This window comes from Pecten maximus, chromosome 6 (assembly GCF_902652985.1).
Source record: "Pecten maximus chromosome 6, xPecMax1.1, whole genome shotgun sequence".
In the NCBI taxonomy this organism is placed as follows: domain Eukaryota; kingdom Metazoa; phylum Mollusca; class Bivalvia; order Pectinida; family Pectinidae; genus Pecten; species Pecten maximus.
Window position 1 is genome coordinate 2,916,532 of NC_047020.1, and position 13,909 is coordinate 2,930,440.

The following is a 13,909-nucleotide window of genomic DNA, read 5'->3' on the forward strand; positions in this document are numbered from 1 at the left end:
CTTTACTAAGTCCGGGTATAATTTATGTATCAACCCTTTACTAAGTCGAGGTATAATTTATGTATCCCCCCTTTACTAAGTCTGGGTATAATTTATGTATCTCCCCTTTACTAAGTCTGGGTATAATTTATGTATCAACCCTTTACTAAGTCGAGGTATAATTTATGTATCAACCCTTTACTAAGTCGAGGTATAATTTATGTATCTCCCCTTTACTAAGTCTGGGTATAATTTATGTATCAACCCTTTACTAAGTCCGGGTATAATTTATGTATCAACCCTTTACTAAGTCGAGGTATAATTTATGTATCTCCCCTTTACTAATTCGAGGTATAATTTATGTATCAACCCTTTACTAAGTCGAGGTATAATTTATGTATCTCCCCTTTACTAAGTCGAGGTATAATTTATGTATCAACCCTTTACTAAGTCTGGGTATAATTTATGTATCTCCCCTTTACTAAGTCTGGGTATAATTTATGTATCAACCCTTTACTAAGTCTGGGTATAATTTATGTATCTCCCCTTTACTAAGTCTGGGTATAATTTATGTATCTCCCCTTTACTAAGTCGAGGTATAATTTATGTATCAACCCTTTACTAAGTCTGGGTATAATTTATGTATCTCCCCTTTACTAAGTCTGGGTATAATTTATGTATCTCCCCTTTACTAAGTCGAGGTATAATTTATGTATCAACCCTTTACTAAATCTGGGTATAATTTATGTATCAACCCTTTACTAAGTCGAGGTATAATTTATGTATCTCCCCTTTACTAAGTCGAGGTATAATTTATGTATCTCCCCTTTACTAAGTCGAGGTATAATTTATGTATTAACCCTTTACTAAGTCTGGGTATAATTTATGTATCACCCCTTTACTAAGTCTGGGTATAATTTATGTATCTCCCCTTTACTAAGTCTGGGTATACTTTATGTATCTCCCCTTTACTAAGTCGAGGTATAATTTATGTATCTCCCCTTTACTAAGTCTGGGTATAATTTATGTATCAACCCTTTACTAAGTCTGGGTATAATTTATGTATCTCCCCTTTTATACTAAGTCTGGGTATAATTTATGTATCACCCCTTTACTAAGTCTGGGTATAATTTATGTATCAACCCTTTACTAAGTCTGGGTATAATTTATGTATCTCCCCTTTTATACTAAGTCTGGGTATAATTTATGTATCAACCCTTTACTAAGTCGAGGTATAATTTATGTATCTCCCCTTTACTAAGTCTGGGTATAATTCATGTATCTCCCCTTTACTAAGTCCGGGTATAATTTATGTATCAACCCTTTACTAAGTCTGGGTATAATTTATGTATCATCCCTTTACTAAGTCTGGGTATAATTTATGTATCTCCCCTTTACTAAGTCTGGGTATAATTCATGTATCTCCCCTTTACTAAGTCGAGGTATATATTATGTATCAACCCTTTACTAAGTCTGGGTATAATTTATGTATCAACCCTTTACTAATCGAGGTATAATTTATGTATCACCCCTTTACTAAGTCTGGGTATAATTTATGTATCAACCCTTTACTAATCGAGGTATAATTTATGTATCACCCCTTTACTAAGTCTGGGTATAATTTATGTATCAACCCTTTACTAAGTCGAGGTATATATTATGTATCAACCCTTTACTAAGTCTGGGTATAATTTATGTATCAACCCTTTACTAAGTCCGGGTATAATTTATGTATCAACCCTTTACTAAGTCTGGGTATAATTTATGTATCAACCCTTTACTAAGTCTGGGTACAATTTATGTATCTCCCCTTTACTAAGTCTGGGTATAATTTATGTATCAACCCTTTACTAAGTCTGGGTATAATTTATGTATCAACCCTTTACTAAGTCTGGGTATAATTTATGTATCTCCCCTTTACTAAGTCTGGGTATAATTTATTTATCAATCCTTTACTAAGTCTGGGTATAATTTATGTATCAACCCTTTACTAAGTCCGGGTATAATTTATGTATCAACCCTTTACTAAGTCTGGGTATAATTTATGTATCTCCCCTTTACTAAGTCTGGGTATAATTTATGTATCACCCCTTTACTAAGTCGAGGTATAATTTATGTATCTCCCCTTTACTAAGTCTGGGTATAACTTATGTATCAACCCTTTACTAAGTCTGGGTATAATTTATGTATCTCCCCTTTACTAAATCTGGGTATAATTTATGTATCACCCCTTTACTAAGTCTGGGTATAATTTATGTATCAACCCTTTACTAAGTCCGGGTATAATTTATGTATCACCCCTTTACTAAGTCTGGGTATACTTTATGTATCAACCCTTTACTAAGTCCGGGTATAATTTATGTATCAACCCTTTACTAAGTCTGGGTATACTTTATGTATCATCCCTTTACTAAGTCGAGGTATAATTTATGTATCTCCCCTTTACTAAGTCTGGGTATAATTTATGTATATTTGAGTCAATGACCGAAATATAAGTCACGCTGACAAAATTTTGACATGTGATCCACTCTCCTTTTAAGATGTACTGACACACTAGTGTTCATGTATTTATCTACTTGCTTCCATGATAAACAATGTACTATTTCACATTGAATCTTGAAACATGCGAACATGAATAACATACACTGAAGCATCAACCATCTTACTATTCGGAGATACTTACTTCTCCCTTTCATCCCAATCAGATGGTTTTTTATCGTTGGGGTCATCTATTTCCTTTGGTGGATTCACAGGGGGACTAAAACACAATATAATATATCATTGGAAATTACAATGCAAGAGGATCATGGCCTACGGAGTTCTTCAGGGACAACTAAGTTTTATGACTCAACAAAAAAAAAAACATCAGCAGGGATTTATAGCCCAAAATTAACAAAAACATTTGACAATAGAAATTATTAGATGTTTTCAACAGTATCAAACCTAAATAATGATGGATTATATCTGTATAGTAAAACATATATCATTATCAGATGTCAACTTGAATAATATTTTAAATTTCCATAGTTGGCGAATTCAAACCATTACTTTATCTTGGAATGGGAAAGGCCTTGTAGGCATTAGACTGTTGTCCAATATACTACATTGATTATATTCAATAACTGTGTTATTTACACAGCAACATTGAGGTACTGACCTGAAATCGTCCATAAGACTACCTTCATTCACCAAGCTGTTGTCCACCATCATCTCAAAAGTGTTATCAGGATTTACAACTAAAACATGGAGATATTTCATATTTTTGTCTCCTCAGATATCCAATATATAAAAATAAATTATTCTTAATCTTTTATTAAAAGACAAGTATGTTGTTCCATGTATGAATTTATAGCAATTAAAGCCAAACAAACTTTGAATCCTGTTCACATGTTTTGATTTGAAAGCAAACTTCTAAATAAAATTAGTCCCACGTTAAAAAGTGTTCAAGTATGTTTCATTATGATTACATCAAAGCAACTCTTAACAATCACATTAATAGTTATCTCCCCTGGTATTCCCACCTCGCGTGACAAATACATACCCAGAGTATACATATGTGTCTTCTTGTCTGAGAAATGTTTGTCTATGTTGGCAGATGGCTTTTTGGCATGTTTCTCCTGTAAGGGAAAGAAAATACAAAAGATGATATTTCTTGTCGACAAGTCGCAAACAAAATGTCAGTACAAATGAAATTTCTGATGTCCTTCTTGTCCTGTCTTAAAGTCATCATGGTCTAGGATATATACTCATTTGTGGTTGCAATCATGTTCAAGTCTGGTGTTGATCTTGTGTAAGGGTTTTTTGTAATGTTTACCAAAATATAATAGTAAATGTTATTTGCAAAAAATAATCTGAAAATTATGTCATAAATATTGACGTCTGTTTTAATATTTATAGAACTTTTTTTCATAAGAATTTTAAGAAATTACAAATGTGGCCTAAACGGTCACCTGAGTTTTAAAATATTTCTTTGACACTCTTTGACCCACGCCCATCAGCCCTGGAGATCAGTCGGCAAACATTTACATACCAACAAACTGCCTTCCAAAACTGCTAATTCTAACCAAGTTAGAATTAATTCTAAAAGAAATTCCACAGATGATAGCCAAAATGAGATTCCTTCTATAAACTATAGTAAAATTTACCTCCTCCCCAGGGGAAATCATGAGACCCAAGGGTTATGAAATTCACAATTTAAATAGTACAAAATCTTAAAATCCTTCCATCTATGAAAAGTATTTGATTCTACATTATCCCCCATTTCATGGCGGGGGCATAAAAAAGTGGACATCACGAAGGTGAACATCGTTAAATCTGACATAATGAAAGTTAAGTTTGGAAGTTGATCTTTATGTATATCCCCTGACATGTCAGATAACTGAAGGGTAAAATATTACACAAATATGAAAGCTGTTGTACATGTAAAGACTGGTATCAGGTCACCTACCTCAAATTCTCCAGTGATCGGGTTCTTGTGCCGGAAGATAAAGTGGAGCTAAAAAGAGAAATAGAGCACATTCAGTCTTCCATATAGATTATTTCTACAGACCAATGCTATCATTCAATTTATGTTCAGGAACTATGCAGAATACTTGTATCTGCAGGGTTAGACTACAGTACTAAAATCTACCGTGGTTTAACTTTCATCTGCACAGTTTAGGCTCTCCTCCCCCAATGGAAACTGGTTTTTAAACAGCAGATGCAAAAGGAATGTACAATTCACAGACTGATATTGGTTTTTCCTTGAATTTATCACCACACCTCTCTCTCTCTCCTCCTCCATTTTCACATGATAGACACTGATTACAATAAATACATGACATTTTAGTAAGGGCTATTCCAGTAAAATAATTACCCAATTGGAGGACTTCCAAGTTTGGAACCACACAAAGAAGTGATTTAATTCAAACAGTACTTTGTAATAAACTGCATTTTCTCCAGTACCAAACTTGTTAAAAAAATTATTTCTGGATTTCCCATGATGTGATATATATTTTACCGTAAAAAGCCTAAGGAATACTCACCTTATGGTCCATACCACATTTATCTGGTCCAAACATAACAGTGTATGGAGTCTTGTCATGAAACTTTCTCTGCAAACCAAATTGTATATACAGATTATATAAATGGCCACACCATAGAAATAAATAGTTATTAATTATGGAGTTGTGGACAGACATCTATAAATACCAGGGTAGTTAGTTTTGGTAAACGTTACTATGAAAGGATGTTTTTAATTATTTGTAACAATTAGATCCAATTCTATTACACTACATTATATTGTGAATAGCAGGCTTGTACTATTAAACTGTACTCATGAACTAGATAACCTGAAGCTAGAAAATGTTATTATCTTGCTGCATTTAACCACAAATAATCAATTTTTAAACAGTAAGCTAAAGAGGTACACAAATAAGCCCTCCTCACATTTTAACACTGAACTTTTACTCCAGGGGAAGGGGCTTATTTGAGGATAAAAATATATGTACTCATTTTATAACTTACGATCTACCCCATAATATAAATAATTCTGTCGTATATACACCGTACATGCTTATAAGTTACTCTTTGTACTGAAACAAGTGACTTCCAAAAAAATATAACATGAAATATTTGTCAGCTGTCTTTGTAGTCTATACAACCTGTCTGTAAAAAGAAACTTACCAGATCGAGTTTCCTGTCATCAGAGAGAAGCTTAACATAGGTCTATACAACCTGTCTGTAAAAAGAAAGGCTTACCAGATCAAGCTTCCTGTCATCAGAGAGAAGCTTAACATAGGTCTATACAACCTGTCTGTAAAAAGAAAGGCTTACCAGATCGAGTTTCCTGTCATCAGAGAGAAGTTTAACATAGGTCTATACAACCTGTCTGTAAAAAGAAACTTACCAGATCAAGTTTCCTGTCATCAGAGAGAAGTTTAACATAGGTCTATACAACCTGTCTGTAAAAAGAAACTTACCAGATCGAGTTTCCTGTCATCAGAGAGAAGTTTAACATAGGCACCACCACAATCTATACCATTCTGGAACTTTACTTCATATCTACAGAGATAAAGTAAAACTTGTATGAGATGACAGATGTTACATTGGGACAACAGAAATATCTCTACTTGTAAAAACAGATAAAATAATGATCCTTAACAATCACAAAATATATATAAAACAAAAAAACACAGTTAAATTAAGAATCAGGAGGCATTTCTCACTTGTGACCTTTAAGTTAAGTACACTTGTCTAACTACTCTTTAGTCTTCATCCCAGTGTTATGTACTGGGATAATAACCTGGGTCTATTGTTTATTGAGAAGATACAATTTTAACACATGTGACCCCTGTGACCTTGAAAATAGGTCAACTGAGCAAACTTGGCAGCCCTTCATCCCAGCATGCAACTGGCCAAATATCATAACACTGGGGCTCTTGGTAATTTACAAGTCAAAAATATAGATTGTTGATGAACAAACAATGGATAGTAAAGGACAAAAACTTATTGCAACAGGTCACTTGAGACTTCATCTCAGACACCTAAAACGGTTGAATGTGTAACGGAGGATTGCACCAATCTACTAAAACATCAAATTTGTTGCATTTCAAAAGGCTGTAATGATATACTTCTATATTTAATAACATATATATGCAAACAAAAACTTACTGTATAATGAATGGTTTTCCTGAGAACTTATATGGTCTGGTCAATTTGGATGATATGGCATGATGCTTGGCCTTTGTCTAAAATATAAGCAGAATAATTACATAACTTATAATTTTAACTATTTAAAGTCATAAATATATCTATCACTTTAAAACAGGTGGATTACCATGAGACTTCAATGCTTCCTTTTAAAACTAAACAAATTTTGTACCAAACTTCTTAACATATTTTAACTTAATAATAAAGATCAAAAATGTGATTTTCCATTCAATGTTATAAATTTACAATTAGAAATTTTAGTTTAAGTAACCAATTCCACAATATCTACCATAAATTTTATTTCACAGTTAGGAATGTCCTTTAACTCCTAAATGTACTTACTTTCAACAACAAAGCCAGATCTCCCTCCATTGCATTATCTTTTGGTTCCTCTAGGCTCCATTTCCCTGATTAATTAAATAAGAATTTGTTACTTTGTATCAAATAATCAATAACATCAATCTGTCCAGGGGTTCATGACATAACTTATCTTATACACCAGTTTTTTTATTTTAAAAGTGGTCAAGCGTGCCTTTTGACCTTTAACCTTAACAGTGACAACTAAAATCTTCATGGTGTTGCTATGGAAATCTGTCCAGGCATTCAGGAGTTATCGTGTACACAATCTTACGACGGCTGGAAGGACGGTGATACAGACAAGATCGACTTATGGGGTGTAGTATTTTGACTTGTGGGGTGCAAGGCACAAGTTTTAATCTGATATGGACATCACGTTCAATTTCCGTCCATTCGGTTGCTAAAAAAAGCACATGCGCATGCAGTGAGGTTTAATGATGAATTATGGGAAAAAACACAAATCTATATAAAATTTCATCTTTTATAGGCGACAAAGATATTTGCACGGAATGAGGCAACAACGGTATTTGCACGGAATGAATCATTAATTCACCCTAAAAGTATATCTGAGTGAGTGCGGACGGACGGACACACAAAGTGATTTAATATCACTTGGGTATGTATATCCTTCTATACAAAGTGGAGACATCACTTAAATCAATCATTGACAATTGCAAATTTTTATAACTTTCAAAAATATCTAAGTTCTTCACCAACAGATTGATTGGTACATTAACCCGAAATTAAAAACCAATCACTTACCATCATATTTGGCAATAACCTCATCTGTATCATCCTTCTTGGCCTGTGAAACAGTCCACCTATCAAATATAAAGTTATTGAAGATTACTTCTCCTCCATTGTATAAATGACTAAGTTAAAACCATAGAGTATTTATAATTTACAAGACGTTTTTTATTTCTTGTCATTCCTGTTTTTGTTACAAGTTTATATATGTCAGGGTTATAACCGGTTTCATTAGAATATGTAAAGATCCTGGTAAGAGGTCTCCAATACCAAGAATACCGTTGTCGGTTCAAAACTCGCCTCGCATTGTACTTGACCTCACACAGTTAGGGGGAGAGTTTACCAACTGGAATCAATACTTCAATAGATATACCATTAATTGATGATATGTAAAATAGACATAGTTTGAATTAGGTTTAGCATCAAAGAAACCATTGAAATTATCATTATTATGAAACATATTTGACTCCTCTGATAGCAATAGTTAACCCCCACAGTAACACTGTAACCAAACATTAGAACCCTTGTACAATTACAATAGTTAACCCCCACATTAACACTGTAACCAAACATTAGAACCCTTGTACAATTACAATAGTTAACCCCCACAGTAACACTGTAACCAAACATTAGAACCCTTGTACAATTACAATAGTTAACCCCCACATTAACACTGTAACCAAACATTAGAACCCTTGTACTAATACAATAGTTAACCCCCACAGTAACACTGTAACCAAACATTACAACCCTTGTACAATTACAATAGTTAACCCCACATTAACACTGTAACCAAACATTACAACCCTTGTACAATTACAATAGTTAACCCCCACAGTAACACTGTAACCAAACATTAGAACCCTTGTACAATTACAATAGTTAACCCCCACAGTAACCAAACATTAGAACCCTTGTACTAATACAATAGTTAACCCCCACATTAACACTGTAACCAAACATTACAACCCTTGTACAATTACAATAGTTAACCCCCACATTAACACTGTAACCAAACATTACAACCCTTGTACAATTACAATAGTTAACCCCCACAGTAACACTGTAACCAAACATTACAACCCTTGTACAATTACAATAGTTAACCCCCACATTAACACTGTAATTACCAAACATTACAACCCTTGTACAATTACAATAGTTAACCCCCACAGTAACACTGTAACCAAACATTACAACCCTTGTACAATTACAATAGTTAACCCCCACATTAACACTGTAACCAGACATTACAACCCTTGTACAATTACAATAGTTAACCCCCACATTAACACTGTAACCAAACATTACAACCCTTGTACAATTACAATAGTTAACCCCCACAGTAACACTGTAACCAAACATTACAACCCTTGTACAATTACAATAGTTAACCCCCACATTAACACTGTAACCAAACATTACAACCCTTGTACAATTACAATAGTTAACCCCCACATTAACACTGTAACCAGACATTACAACCCTTGTACAATTACAATAGTTAACCCCCACAGTAACACTGTAACCAAACATTACAACCCTTGTACAATTACAATAGTTAACCCCCACAGTAACCAAACATTACAACCCTTGTACAATTACAATAGTTAACCCCCACAGTAACCAAACATTACAACCCTTGTACAATTACAATAGTTAACCCCCACATTAACACTGTAACCAAACATTACAACCCTTGTACAATTATAATAGTTAACCCCCACATTAACACTGTAACCAAACATTAGAACCCTTGTACTAATACAATAGTTAACCCCCACAGTAACACTGTAACCAAACATTACAACCCTTGTACAATTACAATAGTTAACCCCCACATTAACACTGTAACCAAACATTACAACCCTTGTACAATTACAATAGTTAACCCCCACAGTAACACTGTAACCAGACATTACAACCCTTGTACAATTATAATAGTTAACCCCCACAGTAACACTGTAACCAAACATTACAACCCTTGTACAATTACAATAGTTAACCCCCACATTAACACTGTAACCAAACATTACAACCCTTGTACAATTACAATAGTTAACCCTCACATTAACACTGTAACCAAACATTACAACCCTTGTACAATTACAATAGTTAACCCCCACAGTAACACTGTAACCAAACATTACAACCCTTGTACAATTACAATAGTTAACCCCCACATTAACACAGTAACCAAACATTACAACCCTTGTACAATTACAATAGTTAACCCCCACATTAACACTGTAACCAAACATTACAACCCTTGTACAATTACAATAGTTAACCCCCACAGTAACACTGTAACCAAACATTACAACCCTTGTACAATTACAATAGTTAACCCCCACAGTAACACTGTAACCAAACATTACAACCCTTGTACAATTACAATAGTTAACCCCCACATTAACACTGTAACCAGACATTACAACCCTTGTACAATTACAATAGTTAACCCCCACAGTAACACTGTAACCAAACATTACAACCCTTGTACAATTACAATAGTTAACCCCCACAGTAACCAAACATTACAACCCTTGTACAATTACAATAGTTAACCCCCACAGTAACACTGTAACCAAACATTACAACCCTTGTACAATTACAATAGTTAACCCCCACATTAACACAGTAACCAAACATTACAACCCTTGTACAATTACAATAGTTAACCCCCACATTAACACTGTAACCAAACATTACAACCCTTGTACAATTACAATAGTTAACCCTCACATTAACACTGTAACCAAACATTACAACCCTTGTACAATTACAATAGTTAACCCCCACAGTAACACTGTAACCAAACATTAGAACCCTTGTACAATTACAATAGTTAACCCCCACAGTAACACTGTAACCAAACATTACAACCCTTGTACAATTATAATAGTTAACCCCCACATTAACACTGTAACCAAACATTACAACCCTTGTACAATTACAATAGTTAACCCCCACATTAACACTGTAACCAGACATTACAACCCTTGTACAATTACAAAGGAGTTAACCGATGCCTTTCTACACTTGCATCCAAAACTTGACATAAAAAGATGAAGTTCAAAATGTTTAAAACTCTTTTTCCCAAAAACTTATTCATTCCATCTTTTGGATAGTAAAAGTTTACCCGCACAGCAAACCCTAAAACCAAACATATCAGAACTCTAGTAGGAGTTTACTGATGCTATCAACAGATGTACCAAAAACTTAACAGAAACAAATGCTGCTGCTAACACTGATGATGGCAGGACAACATTAGCTCTCCATCTCTTTGAGAAGCGAGCTAAAACAAAATTGCTTGTTACAGGAGAAAATGCAGTTAATGAATGGTTCTGTGGATTGAAGACTTCATATGAGATAAGAATTAAATCTTATGTTCCAATAACCCATCAAAGTTCTTTTTGTTTTCACATAAGTGATATAGATACCGCATATCAACATAACAATACCTGGTTTTGAAGTCATCTTTGTCACTGAACGGTTCTGCTAGGTATGCATCTTCTTTCAATGTAGGAGGTTTATATGGGATCTGTAATAACACAAACTTAATTAGTCAGTATACAAATAAATACAAATCAATACACACATAACAGACTGAAGGATGTGTATACCAGCATAATACAACTATCATGAGGGTCATTACACTTTTCCATTCAACCAATTAAAGTTGTACAGAAGTATGTAGGAATATGTATACATAACAATGTTATCAAGGTAATCAACAAGTTCCCTAAAAGTGAAAAATCGTTTGAAAAAAGAATGTTATGAGTGGTTCTAATACAGGGATTAGACTGGGTGGATATTGTGATCCCCTGACTGGATGTACAAAGACATCACAACAGTCTGATCTCCCTGACTGGATGTATAAAGACATCACAACAGTCTGATCCCCCTGACTGGATGTATAAAGACATCACAACAGTCTGATCTCCCTGACTGGATGTACAAAGATATCACAACAGTCTGATCCCCCTGACTGGATGTACAAAGACATCACAACAGTCTGATACCCCTGACTGGATGTACAAAGACATCACAACTGTCTGATCTCCCTGACTGGATGTACAAAGACATCACAACAGTCTGATCCCCCTGACTGGATGTACAAAGATATCACAACAGTCTGATACCCCTGACTGGATGTACAAAGACATCACAACAGTCTGATCCCCCTGACTGGATGTACAAAGATATCACAACAGTCTGATACCCCTGACTGGATGTACAAAGACATCACAACAGTCTGATCCCCCTGACTGGATGTACAAAGATATCACAACAGTCTGATACCCCTGACTGGATGTACAAAGACATCACAACAGTCTGATCCCCCTGACTGGATGAACAAAGACATCACAACAGTCTGATCCCCCTGATTGGATGTACAAAGACATCACAACAGTCTGATACCCCTGACTGGATGTACAAAGACATCACAACAGTGTGAACCCCCCCGACTGGATGTACAAAGACATCACAACAGTCTGATCCCCCTGACTGGATGTACAAAGACATCACAACAGTCTGATCTCACTGACTGGATGTACAAAGACATCACAACCGTCTGATCTCACTGACTGGATGTACAAAGACATCACAACTGTCTGATCCCCCTGACTGGATGTACAAAGACATCAGAACAGTCTGATCCCCCTGACTGGATGTACAAAGACATCACAACAGTCTGATCCCCCTGACTGGATGTACAAAGACATCACAACAGTCTGATCCCCCTGACTGGATGTACAAAGACATCACAACAGTCTGATACCCCTGACTTGATGTACAAAGACATCACAACAGTCTTATATCCCTGACTGGATGTACAAAGACATCACAACAGTCTGGTACCCCTGACTGGATGTACAAAGACATCACAACAGTCTGGTACCCCTGACTGGATGTACAAAGACATCACAACAGTCTGATCCCCCTGACTGGATGTACAAAGATATCACAACAGTCTGATACCCCTGACTGGATGTACAAAGACATCAGAACAGTCTGATCCCCCTGACTGGATGTACAAAGACATCACAACAGTCTGATCCCCCTGACTGGATGTACAAAGACATCACAACAGTCTGATACCCCTGACTGGATGTACAAAGACATCACAACAGTCTGATCCCCCTGACTGGATGAACAAAGATATCACAACAGTCTGAAACCCCTGACTGGATGTACAAAGACATCACAACAGTCTGATCCCCTGACTATATGTACAAAGACATCACAACAGTCTGATCCCCCTGACTGGATGTACAAAGATATCACAACAGTCTGGACCCCCTGACTGGATGTACAAAGACATCACAACAGTCTGATCCCCCTGACTGGATGTACAAAGACATCACAACAGTCTGATCCCCCTGACTTGATGTACAAAGACATCACAACAGTCTTATACCCCTGACTGGATGTACAAAGACATCACAACAGTCTGATCCCCCTGACTGGATGTACAAAGATATCACAATAGTCTGATACCCCTGACTGGATGTACAAAGACATCAGAACAGTCTGATCCCCCTGACTGGATGTACAAAGACATCACAACAGTCTGATCCCCCTGACTGGATGTACAAAGACATCACAACAGTCTGATCCCCCTGACTGGATGTACAAAGACATCAGAACAGTCTGATCCCCCTGACTGGATGAACAAAGATATCACAACAGTCTGAATCCCCTGACTGGATGTACAAAGACATCACAACAGTCTGATCCCCTGACTATATGTACAAAGACATCACAACAGTCTGATCCCCCTGACTGGATGTACAAAGATATCACAACAGTCTGATCCCCCTGACTGGATGTACAAAGATATCACAACAGTCTGATCCCCCTGACTGGATGTACAAAGACATCACAACTGTCTGATCCCCCTGACTGGATGTACAAAGACATCACAACAGTCTGATCCCCCTGACTGGATGTACAAAGACATCACAACAGTCTGATACCCCTGACTGGATGTACAAAGACATCACAACAGTCTGATCCCCCTGACTGGATGTACAAAGACATCACAACAGTCTGATACCCCTGACTGGATTTACAAAGACATCACAACAGTCTGATACCCCTGACTGGATGTACAAAGACATCACAACAG

The 13,909-nt window shown here is 35.8% G+C and overlaps 1 protein-coding gene across 2 annotated transcripts in view; it reads right to left on the bottom strand.

Annotated features, from left to right (window-relative positions):
- Positions 1-13,909, bottom strand: part of LOC117328728 (calnexin-like) — a 40,297-nt gene that overhangs the window by 16,720 nt on the left and 9,668 nt on the right. For both annotated transcript variants that reach the window (XM_033886221.1, XM_033886223.1), the window contains exons 3-12: positions 11,238-11,317; positions 7,789-7,847; positions 7,012-7,076; positions 6,631-6,707; positions 5,940-6,021; positions 5,004-5,072; positions 4,427-4,474; positions 3,521-3,596; positions 3,137-3,215; positions 2,663-2,737 (exon numbers count right to left, since the gene is read on the bottom strand). In XM_033886221.1, the coding sequence (XP_033742112.1) occupies positions 2,663-2,737; positions 3,137-3,215; positions 3,521-3,596; positions 4,427-4,474; positions 5,004-5,072; positions 5,940-6,021; positions 6,631-6,707; positions 7,012-7,076; positions 7,789-7,847; positions 11,238-11,317 (710 nt within the window). The remainder of the gene's footprint in view (positions 1-2,662; positions 2,738-3,136; positions 3,216-3,520; positions 3,597-4,426; positions 4,475-5,003; positions 5,073-5,939; positions 6,022-6,630; positions 6,708-7,011; positions 7,077-7,788; positions 7,848-11,237; positions 11,318-13,909) is intronic.